The following is a 15420-nucleotide window of genomic DNA, read 5'->3' as shown; positions in this document are numbered from 1 at the left end:
AAGCTATAGAGAAAATGTAATTTTAAAGGAAAATATATAATGGTAGAGTAAATTAGCCAAGTAGTCTCAAATACGAGAAAATTCATTGTCCCTTCCCCTTCCCACTTTGAAAGGTTTTCAAACTTATAGCCAGGGCCAAATTAGGATAAAAAGAAATTATCTGCTTAATTTCACTTCAGTTTTCCCTTTTTCAGGGGTGGAAACTCCACTCAATAAGTAAAATGCAGAATACCTTAATATATAAATTGCTTTTTCTTTACCCTAAAATCAAGTGCAGTGGAGCAGAAATTCTGTGTTTGTCACCGATCCTTTATTGAAACAGGTAACTTACACACTTTATAATAGAACAACAAAAATAATGTTCAATATATACAGCCTTTGCATGGACTATTTGACTATACACAAGGCAGAGTGAAAACACAATCTAATTTTCATAATACTTTGTGTACAAAAAGATACCTGACAGACAACATGTGAACATTACAGTGAAATGACAACACAGGTCCAGTGAAAGTTCAGCCTAATACAAAATGTACACATCTATTACAAATGACACCTCTAAATGCCCAGAGCTTGTTCAGTAGTAATTTACCCAGAGTCTGAAGCAGAGATTTGGTGTGTGGCTATAAGTCTCTTAAGTGAGACCATCTCTGCAGTTAAATTTGCTATCCCCTGCTTCAAAAACAAATTCTCTGGGTCAGAAACTTTGTAGCCATTGTCTTTCATTTCAACAACTCCAGTTTTGAAACTATTCTGAGTTTTGCCATTAAATTCTTTTTGATGCCAGTGCTCTGATCTGAGAGACCAATCTTGGATGTTAGTCACTTGCACTGAAAAAGGAGTGAGGGAAGAATGTACCATATTTGGGGAATTATGCTTCTCAAGTTCAAATTGTCTCTTAGATGTCACATCGGCAGGCGAGGAAAGTTTTTGTGTGGCATCAAATTCATTATCAAATGCCTCTACTTTTATCTGCATGGCTCTGGCTTTAATCCGGAGCTTGTGTGGCAAAGCAGAGGAATTCACTTCTGGAACTTTAACCACCGTGGCATGTCCATGCTGAAGTTCAACAGGAGAGTGGATTGGGCCCTTGGGAACCTGCTGCTCATCTTCTCCATCTGATGACTTCCCCACTGCACCGTCATCGGTTTCTGACGTTCTCGGAGAGTTACTGGAGGACCGACTGACCTGGAGTAGAGGGGGGGAGTGTGAGTAGCCAGGAAAAGAATTCCCCACGTAGTTCTGGTATACAGACGCTCGGTAAGCACCTCGGTCATCTCTTGGCTCCCTTGCATAGTTCTCCAGTTCCACCGGCTCCTGCTTGATGACTTGGAACTTGCTGTCAGGGCTCTGGCAGCTAGTCTGTGCAGGGCCCTCCTGAGAATGTTCTAGCGAAGAGACTTCTGACACATCAGACAGAGAGCTCTGTGGAGAGTGCTTAATGACGGAAATGCAGCTGCTAGCCACCGCTGAGGACTCGTGCTCATCTACAAAGGGACTCACGCTGGATTTGGAGGTCTGGTAGTCTTGAAAGTATACTGCTGTAGAATTACTGAGTTTCTGGATCTCTTGAGCATATACTGTAGAGCTAATTAAACCAAACTTTAACTTTAAGGAAAGAAGTTCAGCTTTTAAAGTGGCATTTTCCTCTCCCAGTGCAATTAGCTTGTTCTCTAAAACCAGGTCATTTAGTCGACGCTTCTCTCGTGATCTCTTGGCAGCTTCATTATTTTTCCTCCTTTTTTCCCAATACATGGCATCTTTCTTTTCATCAGGAATGAATTCCCGTTTCCTCCGACATGCTGAAGATTTGTTTTTCCCCACACTTCCTTCACTTAGAAGAAGCTCTTCTCCTGCTGCCAAGTCTTCTGAGACTTCAGTGAAAGCAGAATTCAGCACCATCACCTTGTCAGCACTGCTACCAGGATCAAGAGATGCCTGCTCCTTCTTGATGGTCTGCATTTTCCTCAGCTGCATCAGAAACAGCCTTGACCTACCTGTGCAGAGCAGGAGAACAAACTATCTTCTCAAAATTCTCAAATGCTTTCAAACTGTGGTTTTAAAATCCATCAATAGCCCTCTTTTTGTTCTGTCCAGGATAAATCTCTCCAGCTGCTCCCACTGAATGGAGTAGGTGTCTTCTAGGTAACCTGAGATACATAAAAAGAAATAGTTATCCATTTGGGTAAATATTTACCAATTATGTACAGGAACTATGCTGAGCATTTAGGATATACAGGTCAGAACAAGACACAGTTTTCCTTCAAAGAGTTTGTGATCTTAAAAATGAAGTAAGTGCCCAAGACTGTGAAGTTGTAAAGGGCAAATCCCTACTGAGACCTATGGGCAGAGTAATTAATTAATATGTGGTCCAGGGGAGTAAGAGAAAAACCAGCACCATCTGCCTTGGGGAAAAATAGAGGGAGGCTGTTTCAGGAGGAGAAATGGTGGGGCAGGACACGGAATATGGGGATGGCTCTGTACAGGAAGGGAATGGCAAATAGCCTCTGGTTGGTAAGTTCTAAAACAGTAATTGTATATTGTGATGCTTCTAAAAAAATTCTGAGATAACATTTATGTCATTGAGAAGCAAACATGCTAACCTCTTAAGAGGAACTTTTCCAAGTAAACTTTATTATCAGTAACCGAATTCTACAGTTAAATTTAATAAGATATAAATTAAGCTATATTTTTATCTCCCCTAAAACTAAAATAAAAATTAACACAAATAATCAAGGTAGTTGTTTTAATCTGACTTACATGGACACAAACCTGTCCCTCACACCCCTGACTACCTGATGGGCTTATGTCCAGCTCATCTCACCAGGTGACTTAGCACACCTGAATGCGAAGGACTCTTCTCAATAAAGCCACCTCTTCTGCCGCTTCTGTGCTATGAGGTTAGAAACATTCTTTTTTCTAGTTCCTTCAAATTGATTTATCATTCACTTAAGAATGAAGCTCCAAAGTACCTTTTTTGGTCCTGAAAATTCTGTAAAACAGATTTCATTTATACAGTAGCTTTGGAGTAAACCAAACAGTGACTATTCAAAGGTTTTTACTTTTAAGTACAGTGAGATTCTTGAAACTTAAAATTATTTTATACTGAGAGAATGAAATTGTGGATAGAATTTTTCTGCTTTATTAATTAGTTTCAAACAAAATATAAGGACTCAAAAATAGAACCATCAATTAGCTTCCCCTTCCACTGATGAAGTATTCATAACCTGAATTTGACTTGCCATGAGATAATAAACCCATATAGTAGGTTCCAATAACAATCTGTTTGTGGTGGTTTTTGGCTCTGTGTTTCCAGACAGGGCTTCTCCACCTAATTTTCCATAAGGTAGTACTTTCTACTTTCATAAAGAATCTGTGATGAGACAACCATCATTCACACTGTTTGTGGCACATCTATCCTGCCACACTGAAAAGATGTTTTTGTTCAATGCCACTCCTTTCTTGTGCATAGTTTTACAATGACTAATGCAATAAAGTTTAATTCTATCACCCAGAAAAGCCTGCCACCTTCTTGTATCTCTTCCAGAAGTTGTAGAGGGAATGATATAATAATCATAGGATCATTAAGAATAAGGTTTACAAAGACACTGAAATAGGGGACAGACTGACAGTGACCAGAGGGGAGAGAAGAGGGAATTTCAGGGGGGAATGGGTAGGGTTTACAAAAACAAATTTGGAGGACACATGGACAAAAACTAGGGGTGGGGGGGTAATGGGGGAGAAGAGGGGAGGGTTGGGTGGGTGGGCTGGAATGGGAGTAAGTGGGAGAAAACTGTACTTGAACAATGATTAAAATAAAATTAAAAAAAAAATAAAATAGACATCAGTCACAATGACATAGAAAGAAAAAAAAAAGAATAAGGTTTAATGTCACATTTTTGTCTATCAAACAGCCAGCAAAAAAACAGTAAGTTGCAAGTTAGTGAAATTTGGGATTAATATCAAGTTTCTGTTTGTTTTTGATAAGCTAACTTCAATGGGAAGTGAAGGCAAGGAGTTGGCCACAGCAAGCAGTGATGGTATAGAATGGGAATCTTTCTAGTTACCACTTTAATAAAATAGCACTACTTATATTTCTACTTAGGTTTTGTCTTCTGACACAAAAGCTCATTTTTCCTCTACATGGAATGGTTTCTTTCCTCTTGTTAAGGATCTGTATATGCCCCATTCAGTTAATAGTCCCTCTGAAGTCCTGGCCAAGGAGTAGAGAAAACAATCCTACTTCCATTTACCAAATATATCGAACTTGCCTTAAAATCTTTTAATCCCTTTCTGTTAAGTGTCTAAGTACTGTATGTTCACTTCACCACCTCCACAGCTTTGTTGGTGAATTCAAACCTGCAGCAAACCTTATTTCTCTTCAGCTAATCTTCTTCCTATTTGTGCTTTACTACATGTACTAGAATCTGGGATTCTTCCCTCATCTGCACAAATTAATTGCCTTGTGACTCCACTGACACCACATACTATCCTAGGATATTTCCTATAGCATTACTTACCAAATAATCTTGCAGTTTTGAAAAAAGTTTATAAGGTGTGTGAGCTAATGCAGACAGAGTTGCTGATTCTGTACACTGTATATCTTCCTACATGTCTGTTTTGTTTGCCCAACAGATAATTCCTCACTTAATGTCCGAGTCAGGGTCTGTAACTTTATGTAAAACAACGGATAATGAAACCAATTTTACCACAGGCTAATGATATAAACAAGAGCTAAGTTTCTACAGCATTTCATCAATGTTAGAACATAATGACATGGAATAAAATGTTACTGAAGGACCTGCTGTACTTCAAGGCCAAGATTAATAATATAGTTGTATCCTAGCAACAAACTGATCATATTAGCTGCTCAACATTTGACTGTCACTCAACTGCCTTATATAAGAGAGTTCTGTAACCAAAAAACTATTCTGATACTTTCTTTTGAACATGATTTTGTAAATTTAAAAAAAATATTTTACTTATTAACAGACAGCCTTTCTCATCCATTAGGTGATTTATTCAACACATGTAGCACCTACTGTGCACTAAGCCAGCCTGGGGTCACATACAGGCAGAGGGAAAAACCAAACTTCCAAGAGCCAAGGGACTCCTAAATCTTAGATGGGAGACAGACTTGGGAATATAGTGAGAAGCAAGGGGACTATGAGGAGTGATGCCAACAAGGGAGCCTGGTACTCTTATCACATTGTTTGTAGCTGCACTGCTTTTTTCTTGGTATGGTGATAAAAACAAAAGCAATCATAACAGGTTCCATTTACTGAATACTAACTAGGCAACAGGCACTGTGATTACTTCACTGCCCTCACAATAACCAGTTTCAGATGAGGAAACTAAGGCTCCAAGAACTTAAGAGACTTGTCCAGTGTCACAAAGCTAGCTAAGTGTCAGAAAAGAGACTCCAGTCCAGGTCTGGCCCCAATCCCATTCCTCTAACTGCCCCCTCCTGTACTTGCAGGGGGCTACTCTGGTGTGTGTCCCTGCAGTGCAGCTCATTCACACACAGCTCCTTTTCTGTGTGACACTCATTTCTGAGTAATATATACACCCATTTACTAAGTTACCTGGGGGCAGGAAGGTAATGCGAGATGCTGCCAGACCTTCTTTAAAACAACAAAGGTAGCATCTGAACCTTTTCTCGTTTCCTCAGAGTTGAGAAAATATGCTAAATTTTTATATCTTAGCTAAACTTTTAGTCTCTTAACAATCTTATTTATGCTAAAATAAATAGAGGGAAAAAATCACAGCTATGGACATTGTCACCTGTACTTTTTAACAATACAAAAGATGTATCCATTTTTCAAGATGGGGTGGAGTAGGGAGCTAAAACACAGCTAAGACTAAGTCTAGGACAGAGAAGGGCCCTAGACTCTATCTAGGTATGTCTCTCAGCAATGAACTCAAATTGAGGCAAACACAAAGGCAGGTTACAATGTTCTAAAAACATCAGTATTTATGTTCAACAAATGACTTTATTTTAAATTCCAATCTTTTCCTTCATGATTAATTTAACAGTCACTTCATCTCTGCCTCATGCATTCAGATCGCCACTAACGTTGTGCTATATTAGTCACCACTTAAGTTTCCTTTTTGGTGAGTAATTGACATTAAATGCCAATTCTATGATGTTGGTGTATTCGGCATTAGGTAATCTGGCTGCTTCTTAAAAATACAATTAAAAAGAGAAATTTAAGAGCAGGTGTCATCACTTCCTAACGGGCATTTTTTGCCCATATCTAATGTGGATGTGCTATCACTAATTAATGCCTTTTTCATAGTACATGGGACTATTTCTACATGCAGGGTTCTCTTTCTTAAGCCTGGAGTTTTAAAGTCTATTTAACACAGATGACCTAAATATCATTTTTAATTAACACTAAAACTTGGCTTAGAAAATTCCTCTAAAAGAATTAAACTTTACAACATAAATTCTAGACTGAATTTCTCCTCGAGAAGTGACTTCATTAGTCATGTTTACAATGAATGGCAGACCTGCATCTTCCCTGACCTCCATCCAGAACATCTGTCAGATAAGGGATGATAACTCAAACTCTTTACAAAACACAATAAAAAGAAACATTTTGTTTCAAGCACCTGAAATCTTACTAATAGTTTAGACATTCAAATCTACTATGGGAAAGTTTTGTTATTAATTCTCATTAAAGAAGCCTTGTTGCAAATTGTTTCTTGTATGTATTTTGATTTTTAAATCCTGTCAATAAAAGGTGAAATACTACTTCATGTGACCAATTAAATAGGAAAATCCCATTTTTTCTCTACTCTCTGAAATGTGCTGTTTATTCCCTCAGAGGTACTGTATAGATACCATTTTAAAAAATCCTTTTATGGGAAACTATAAACCATCTCTCCAGTAAGCAGCCAGTTGCTTGTTTTGGAGATAAGTGCCATTTTAGTGAAAAAAAAAAAAAAAAAAAAAAAAGTTAATCTTATTCATTGATTTATTCAACACATATGGAGCTCTTCACACTGTTAATACTAGTATAGTATTAACCTACATTTTCTTCCTGAAGGTAAAATCCATGACATAACTTTTTCAATAAAATGCTTTTCTTCTTTTCATGGATAAAAATGAAAGCCAGTATTTAAAAGCAGAGATAAAGTAGGAAAAGAAAACACCAGTACAATCAGGGTGGAGTGGGGATGAAAAAAGAAAACATTGAAGGTGTAAGAAAGGATTTTCTAATCAGTCTGAAAAATAAAAGGATTTTAAATTAAGAAAACTATGTTAAACCTCTCCAAGTGCCAGGAAGTGCCTCCCATTAATAATATAATTCTGTCTCTAGGAACACAGACTTTCACTGTAAAGCCAGAAAGAAAATGTGTGTTTGATCGAGGTATGACCATACACATAAACAGACACTCTCATGCTTTGCCAAAATCTAGCCTATCATAGCAACAAATTGACCTACTTTTTCTATTTGGGTGAATCCATAAATAAACATGTCAAAAACTGATCGAATTTATGATGAATAAAAACATTTCAAGTTTCTTGCTCCTCATCCTCCCCAAAGGACTACTTGAAAATTAGATTTAAAAATAATCAAGGATAAAATTGCATTTTATTATAGCAGTGATATAATTGAAGGAACTTAAATAAAACGGTATAACTTGACTTTTTTTAGTAAAAAAGGCCAGTGTTTCCAAACCAGCACATGAGGAGAATATTCTGAAGACTGCGCAGAGCAGCGCACAGATGCTAACACAGCTGCGGGGCTTTAGAAACCAAGACAAAACCACCCTCACTGCAGATGAGAGGAACTGGGTGCAGGGGATGAACAGCAGTGCATAAAAAAAAAATCTGCAGTCATTTCTAAATGGGGATTTTTTTATTGGCCAATTGATTTTTTTAATTCTATTACAGTTGTCCCAATATTTTCCCTTTTGCCCTCCCCAACCCGCCCTCTCACCCACAGTCAATCCCCTCTCCGTGCCTTTTTCTTAAAACTTTCAGAAAGATAATTTATCAGTCTAGCAATTCTAAACTGAACTTGTAAGGGATACCAACAATCACAAAGTAACCCAGCTACACAGGACATTCTGAGGCAGGTAATGTCAGATTCGGGCAAGAAGTAATGATGGCAAAGATGGTGTGGGTACAGCGTGGGGGGAGGGAAAGTACTTGAATGTTTGTGATTATAACAAAGAATCATTTCAATTCTCCTCAACTTGACTTTTTGATTGCTTCTTTTTAATTTCACTTTCTTTCCCAGTGAGCAGATGATTACAAATGTCATTTGCTTTACCATGTGCCTTACAAACAGGCCAGTTTTTTATAAATGTTTATGTTTAGTGTTTATTAGAAGGCTACTTAATTGCAATCTAAGATCCCTGGAAAGTTAATTAATAAAAGACACTGTGCTCTGATAACTTAAAGGCTCATAAACATCATTCTGATTCCAATGAAACCGCACTTATTATGAAAGGCATCTAGTAAATCTTTACTAAACTTTCTTATCGTAAAAACAAGCTTATGCTTTCTAATTAAAACCATACAAGAAACAGTTTTTTTCTTTTTTTTTACTACAGGAAAGTTATTTGCAAAGAAATTTGAGAGATAATTGGGAGTGGTGGTAACATAAATTCATTTTGAAACTGAAAAACTCTTATGTAATGTCTGTGATCAAAGGTCAAAGTATTTCGACATTTTCAAATGAGTCTGATTTGGATAAAAATCAACTCAAGTATAATGTAGAAAAATAACAGGATATCAAACAATGTGTTAACCCTGTGAAATACAGGCCTACCTTACAAAAACAAGAGATGAATATTAAAGGAAACGTCAATTACATTGTTTCTGTCATATTTGAATTCAATCCCAAGTGTGCTCTCAGTCCTCAATACAAATTAAAAATAAACAACTTAACAGCACTGATGCCATCTGGATTACAATGGAAATAATGAAGTATGTGTGATTTTAGCTTGGGTAAAAATAAAGGCTAGGCGAGATGACCGCACCTTTTCCACAACATGCTGCAATCACAGTCACGTCTGAGAACTGACTGTGGACCACAGCAAGGTCAACTAGAAATATCCACTAAGCTGGTGAGTCAGGCACATTGCTCAACCCGGGAAAGGGCTCTAACAAAGGGGTTTGAACTTGCAGATTGTTGCATCACAGTTATGTTATAATTGCACTCTGCAAAGATAAGCCTTTAACACAGAAAAGGAAATTGCTTCAAAAATTACAGTGAGCTTGTACTCACACTCAGGGAAGGGAGAGAGACAGGAGGGGTGACCCCTTCCCTATCCTGTTTTCAGGCTGCTGATCACTTTCACTGTGCTTCCACTTCCCAATCTATAAAATGGGTTTGCTAAAGAGAACACTCAACACAATGCCTAGCACATGCAGGGTAAATGTTTAGTCAATATTAGTTCCTAATCTCATTTCTGAAGAATGGGCAGTAGCAAGGCAAGGGTGATGAAGATTAGTTCTAGGCCTTTTTAGCCTCTCCAGTTCTTAGTGAAGCACTGCCCTGTGTCACAAATATAGGGTTAACCAAATGAAACTTTCTTCTGTATAAGTTAAAGGGGTCAAACATCCGCAATTTCAACCTTATGGGCTACACACTCGCTCCAAGATCTCAGACCACAGAATTTTAGATGCAGAGATTATCCAGGCCAAGGAAAACTATCACAGAGAGGTCACAGGAACTGGAAAAAGTCCAGCTCTTGGGAACTTTTTGCATCATTCCTGCCACCATCAATGCACCTCTCTGTTTCTTTAAGTTCTCCAAAATATTAACGCAGTGAGTGCCTTGGGTAGTTTGAGGTTCTGCAACCCTATCAAGAATTCCCTTCAAACTTAATTACTATTCAATATAATGGTAAAGGGGTTTGAGAAAAAATGTCATTAGAAGAAAAAAATGTCTCAAGAATTATCTTTAATTATAGGCTTAATACAAACTTCAATCCTTACTATTTAATGCACAGAGAATTAAGCAGAAAAAAATGAAGATGATTATCTTTATTTTTTCAAAATCTGGTTCCTGGTCAATAATACAGGAAGCATTCACTAAGCTCCTCGCAACGGCCCAGCTTCACAGGTTTTATCCCCTCAGTTTACCCCAAGGCCCAGAGAAATTAGAGCAGCACGCAAGATCATAGTCCGGGGACACTGGATCTACTTTTTGCTAGCCCAGAGCCTGTGCTCTTAACACTTCACCGAGGGAATACTCTCATTACTGACAGTGGCCTTAAATTCAAGAGACAAAACTGTAAGGGAAGGGTGTAGGCTATGATCCTGTAGAGGCCAACTTTTCATCAAGGCAGGCTGCACTGCTGTGCACTTTCAGAGAACATCTGTGATATCGCCCTGACTTCACTGCGAATGAGCGCCTAAGCACAATCTCAGAAGTGTCTGTGCCAGGATGAAAGTACTGTACTCTAACTGTAAGACGGGGCATCTGCGTGGGTGTTTTGATTTTTGTTTTATTTTAAATTCAGGGGATTCAGTTCTCTGTCTCTAGTCTTTTACCGCATAAACTAAAGGTTTGAAAAAATACATTGACTTACTTGCCACTCAAGCTGGGGCTCTCCTTTCCACCAACATCAAGGGCTGGAGCGCCCGCCCCCACCCCAATTTCTGTGGTATGTTGGCATTTGGAGGTTTTCTTAGGTCTTTTTCACCTTTCAATGAATCTCGATCACTCGGCTCCTAAAAACAATGAAGCCTCCAGAAACAAAGGTGTCTGTGGTGATCAGAGGCTCACCGTGCAGGAGAGGAGGCAGGCACCTCCCTGGAGCTGCCTAGTGTGGCGGCCTGCCCCAGGTGCCTCCCACCCCTCCTTACTCCCCTCCCTTCCTCTCCCACTCCTCTCCTCTCCCCTTCCTCAGCTGAGTGAGCCCCTAGCACACCCGCATTCCCGGCCTGGGACTGTCCCTTACCCGACATCATAGCGCTTCCCTGGGACCGCCCCCGCCCCTCTGCCTGCCAAGTGGGCGGCGCAGCAGGGCCTCGGCACCGCTAGGACCCCGGCGCCAGAACAAAGGAATGTGAGGAGGGGGCAAGCAGGAGCGCAGGCCTCGAAGCAGCCCCACTCCAAGCGCCGCCCAGGGTGCCTCTCGGTGCCTACCCAAGGTCCCCACAAGCCACTCCTACACCCCCCAGACCCCACTTGTCTAGAGGAGGGAGGGTCGCACTGGAAGGTCACAGTCCGAAGGTGGCGCTAATTGGCCCCCAGAAGGCCAACCCCAGCTCTAAAGTAGGTTGGGGAAGCAGTATGAGCTTCTCGGAAAGCGAATGCAATTATTTGGGGTAATATAATTTGTTCCAGTGGTGAATCTTTGTAATAGGCACCCCCCCAAAAAGAAACCACAATGGTGCACTTTAATTATTTAAATGTTATCTCAGTAAAATCTGACATATACATACCATCATATACATATATATTAACACATACACTAGAGTAAGAGCCCAAGAAGAAACATAAAATTTGGGTACATTATAGTATATTCATCTACCCTCTCACATAAATATAACTAGGTTATCCAGACAAAAATATAATCTACAAGCTTGTATTTGTTTTCCATAAATCATATCTGGTCTTGAGAAAAAATACTATGTGAAAAATACTTGTGACCTCATTCACTTTTATTTACAAAAACTAAGACGGGAAGATGACATCTGGCCATCCCATGCTTTCTCAGTAATAGCACTTTCCTAAAGTGTCCTTTAAAAGGATAAACGAGGGTCAGAATGCAGCAAATTACCAGGCTCCTTGAAATGTCTTCCTAAAATATAATCTTATCAAAGGTCTCCAAAGGCGTGTAGTTACAACTATAGCAAATGGCCTTGAACTTGTATTTGCACACAGCCCTAGGAAACACCAGAAATAGCACTGGGAGGCCACAATTGTAAAAATGTGATAGGACTAAATTTAGAAGAACGCACATTTCATTTAGGGTAAAAGACATGCGTTAGGCAGCATGAGCAAACTCAATGCTTACTCGGTTGTCTATTTTCCTGTTTAATATATCCCTTTAAAAAAACTGTTACAGTGACATTTAAAGGCTGAGATTGTCCTACTTTCTTTGTAACAAGATTATAAAATCATGTAATTAGCTCCCTTTTCCTATGCTCACTGCCAGCAAATTCGGCAGTTACATAATGCAACATTTCCAGGAAACTATTATGTGATCTGTCATGTCGCATCTGAAAAAGCAACGACAATAAGAGCTGATAGTAAGGAATGCATTCCAATTAGGAAGGTAGGGGTAAGGAAAGGGACTAATCGTAAGGAATGCATTCAAGTTGGGGAGGCAGGGAGGTAAACCTCACAACGGCTCGTTTCAGATTTAAAAATAGCAGCTCAGAACACCTTAGGAGTGAACCCTGATTAATATCCGAGATCAGAATTCAACCCGAGCAACTCTTCCTTTCATGTTCTGAAGGAGAGTTTTAAAATACATCTTTTTATTTGGGACGTACTAGAGATGTAAATAACAATCTAACACTCAACGCTGCGCTAAAATTACCAAATCATCGCACACGTACGCGTACGCGCACATTCCCAGATCAGCCGTAATCCCTGCCAATATTTCACCGTGGGCAGATTATGCAATGTATGCAAGAACAAACCCACAACCTCCCCGAGCGCTGGTACAACACGCTGACGACAAACACGGTGGAAAACGTTGGTGCAAAGAGAGACCGGACACAAACAAACGCCGCGTAGGCATTCTCTGAGTGCCGACACTGTTCAAGCCACCAATCCTTTCTCAACAAGAAAATCAAGACTATTCCCCATTACTCAGCCCCCCTCCTCCGCCTCCAGCCTCGCAGAAGGCAAGAGAAAGGAAAACGCGTCGCCCTTCCCACTCGAGATGGCTCAGCCTCGTCTCAGTCTCCGGAGCTTCTACCAAAACACAATTTTCCCGAAATCAGGAGACATTATGCAACAGCAGCGGCGGGAGGGGGGGAGGGGGGCGGGGGGTGAGGTGAAACCAGCCCGGTCTACGTGCTAGCGCGAGGGCACTGCAATAGAAGCAGCCACTTTTGCTGCCCTCCAGACAAGGCAGCAAAAGTTTACGTAACGAACGCCCCGCGCACACTTGCCGCCGCCGGCCAGCCCCGCGCACAGCCCGGCCCGCGCCCGGCGGCCGCGCGCCCCGAGAGCGTGCGGGGAGCCGGGTACTGGGCCGGGCCGGCAGTGGGCGGAGCGCTTACCGTGTTCCTGCTCCCGGGTCGGGGAGCCGGGCGGTGGGAAGAAAGAACGGCGGCCAGGAGCGGAGCCCAGGGAGCTCGGGCTCGGGCCGGGCCAGGGCTGGGTTCCGAGGTGGAGGCGAGGGCGCGGCTCTGGAGGCGGGCGGCGCGCCGAGTCCGCGGGCGCCGTGGCCGCGCCGGGAGATGTGTGTTAGTAGGTCAGTTCCGAGTGCCGCGCTACGTCGGCGCCCGCCGGCCCCACCGTGACGGGAGACCGCGGCCCCAATCGCCGCGCCGGCACCCGCCCCCCGCACGCCACCAATGGCCGAGGCCGGTGGGGGCGGGCTCTCTTGTAACCCCGCCCCCTCCCCTTTGGCTCCCGCCCCCCCTCCGGGCGGTGCCACCACAGCCCGTGCCCCTCCCAGGCCGCGGCCGCTGCTACCGCCCCTGCGCCTGGAAAACCAGCGCCCCACTCTGGGGTTGCGCAACCGCCGGCGCTGCTGCCTGGAATAGGCAAGCCTGGGGAAGGGTTCGAGACCCTCAACCTTGCCAACTTCTCTTCCCCCCCGCAGCTACCTTTGCCCTCCCGTTTGTCGCGGCTCCACGATGACCCCCGCAACCCTCTCTCGCTCGAAGAGGCTCTTTTTGTCTCCCCAAGCGCGTAGGCGGCCGGGCTACCTGTGGCGAACCCAAGTACCCGGCTTCGGGCTGTGGCGAGTCGGTCGTGGCATGGATCTCCGACCATCTCTCTTCGCACACCTGCGGGAGGACCCCTCCTCTTTGAGGTGGGCGACCGGGTAGACGTGTCGAGGGGAGGGGCGCTGGCGAACTGCAAACCCTCTCGACGGGCTAGCCTGGGAGGGGGCCGGGCGACTAGTCCGAGCCCCGCAGGGCTGCGTAGGCAGCACTTAAGATTTTCTCCCTGCGGAGAGAAAGCGCGACGCGCAAACACCACCTCTGCACAATTAAGGCGAACCCGACCGCTGCAAAGTCGTTGCGTAAGAGGACTGGGAAACCGAGGTCCATGTGCCCCCAGGCCACGCGGAGAGAGGCGGCTGCGGGTTGGGGTCCGCGGGTGGGATATACCCGACAGGTGAGCCCGCTGGCGTTGTTGCGGGGACTGGACGCGCTGCACAGAGGGTCTCTTCCGGTTATCTTGGAGCTGGTAGCTCGTTAGAGTTATTTCTGCCTGTTATTGGATGTGGTTGTCTTCTACCCCAAGTACCCGAGCTACTAAAGAGACCTAAAGAAATGCGGGGAAGGCTGCTTCATGGTGGATTCTTACGTCGTTGCGCTAAAGACTGAATCGGCACGTGGCGTTTACAGATGGATTGATGGAGGGGCAGTGCCGTCTTTGCAAAGGAGCCATATTCCTGATAGTGAGGCACCGACTTGCCCAGATGGGGAATGTGGCAGGTGGAGAAGGGCTTCCTGCTCTGCTTGGACTATGTGGGAGCTAGGCTGAATTTCTTCCGTGACGTTCCCCCTTTTTATCTCCTTGCTAAAAGTACACTTAAAGTTTGAAGAAAACTCCCAAGAGAAGAGTAGAGTGAACTTTCAGCAGCTGTCAACGGTGTCCCTCATGGAGAGAAAATCTGCGCAAAATTTGTCTCCTTTCTCCTTTCCCCTTTCTCATATTACACAGTTACAAGCCTCCAAAAGCGTGACGTTCAAATTTCATTTGGGTGTTTTGGAAAGTCATTTCCAACACTCCTTCAAGGTTAATATTGGGGTTCAGGGCACGTGCTTGTTCACAATTCACGTCAAAGTGTCTACCAGCAAGGGCCTGACAATTTAGAAGTGCAATAGGGGGTTTAACATCTTCCCAAATCCATCTTCCCAGGTGTTCAGCAATTCAAGAAGAACAACGTATGTGGTTTTTGAGTCCATTCCCTCCATTAGGCATTTACCCCAAAGAGGCCACTACCTTGATGAAAAAGAGTATGTATTTTGGTTTCTAATATTTACTTTTTTCATTTTTGCTAAGTTATCTTTTTTTTTTCAAAACCCTCATGATAACCATTACAGCTTTTGAAAATTTCTTAGTTGAAAGTACAACCGTGTCTGTAGGTCAGTTATCTTTTCAGGGTTAGAAAAGCAGTGTGTTCCTAGAAATCCTAAAACCCTTATCCCTCCACTCCAATTTGTTCTCCCCATTGTTCTGTATTTTGAATTCCAAATTCATTGTAGAATGAATAGTAAGTGGCCATATACAGGACAACTTAAAATTGAAGAAT

General features: G+C 42.5%; 1 protein-coding gene across 1 annotated transcript; it reads right to left on the bottom strand.

Annotated features, from left to right (window-relative positions):
* Positions 1 to 288: 288 nt before the first annotated feature.
* NFIL3 (nuclear factor, interleukin 3 regulated) lies at positions 289 to 13442 on the bottom strand. Its single transcript, XM_028531483.2, has 2 exons — positions 13208 to 13442; positions 289 to 2150 (listed from the first exon to the last, which is right to left on the bottom strand). Exon 2 carries the CDS (start codon positions 1975 to 1977, stop codon positions 589 to 591), a length of 1389 nt encoding a protein of 462 aa, XP_028387284.1. The 5' UTR covers positions 1978 to 2150; positions 13208 to 13442; the 3' UTR covers positions 289 to 588.
* Positions 13443 to 15420: the final 1978 nt, after the last annotated feature.

The sequence above is a fragment of the Phyllostomus discolor genome, chromosome 3 (assembly GCF_004126475.2).
Source record: "Phyllostomus discolor isolate MPI-MPIP mPhyDis1 chromosome 3, mPhyDis1.pri.v3, whole genome shotgun sequence".
NCBI classification, from domain to species: Eukaryota; Metazoa; Chordata; class Mammalia; order Chiroptera; family Phyllostomidae; genus Phyllostomus; species Phyllostomus discolor.
The sequence above is the reverse complement of the archived record's forward strand: the minus strand, read 5'-3'. Positions and strand labels throughout refer to the sequence as shown.

Coding starts and splice junctions, on each gene's coding strand:
- NFIL3 (XM_028531483.2), bottom strand. CDS start 1,977: ATGCAGCTGAGGAAAATGCAGACCATCAAGAAGGAGCAGGCATCTCTT.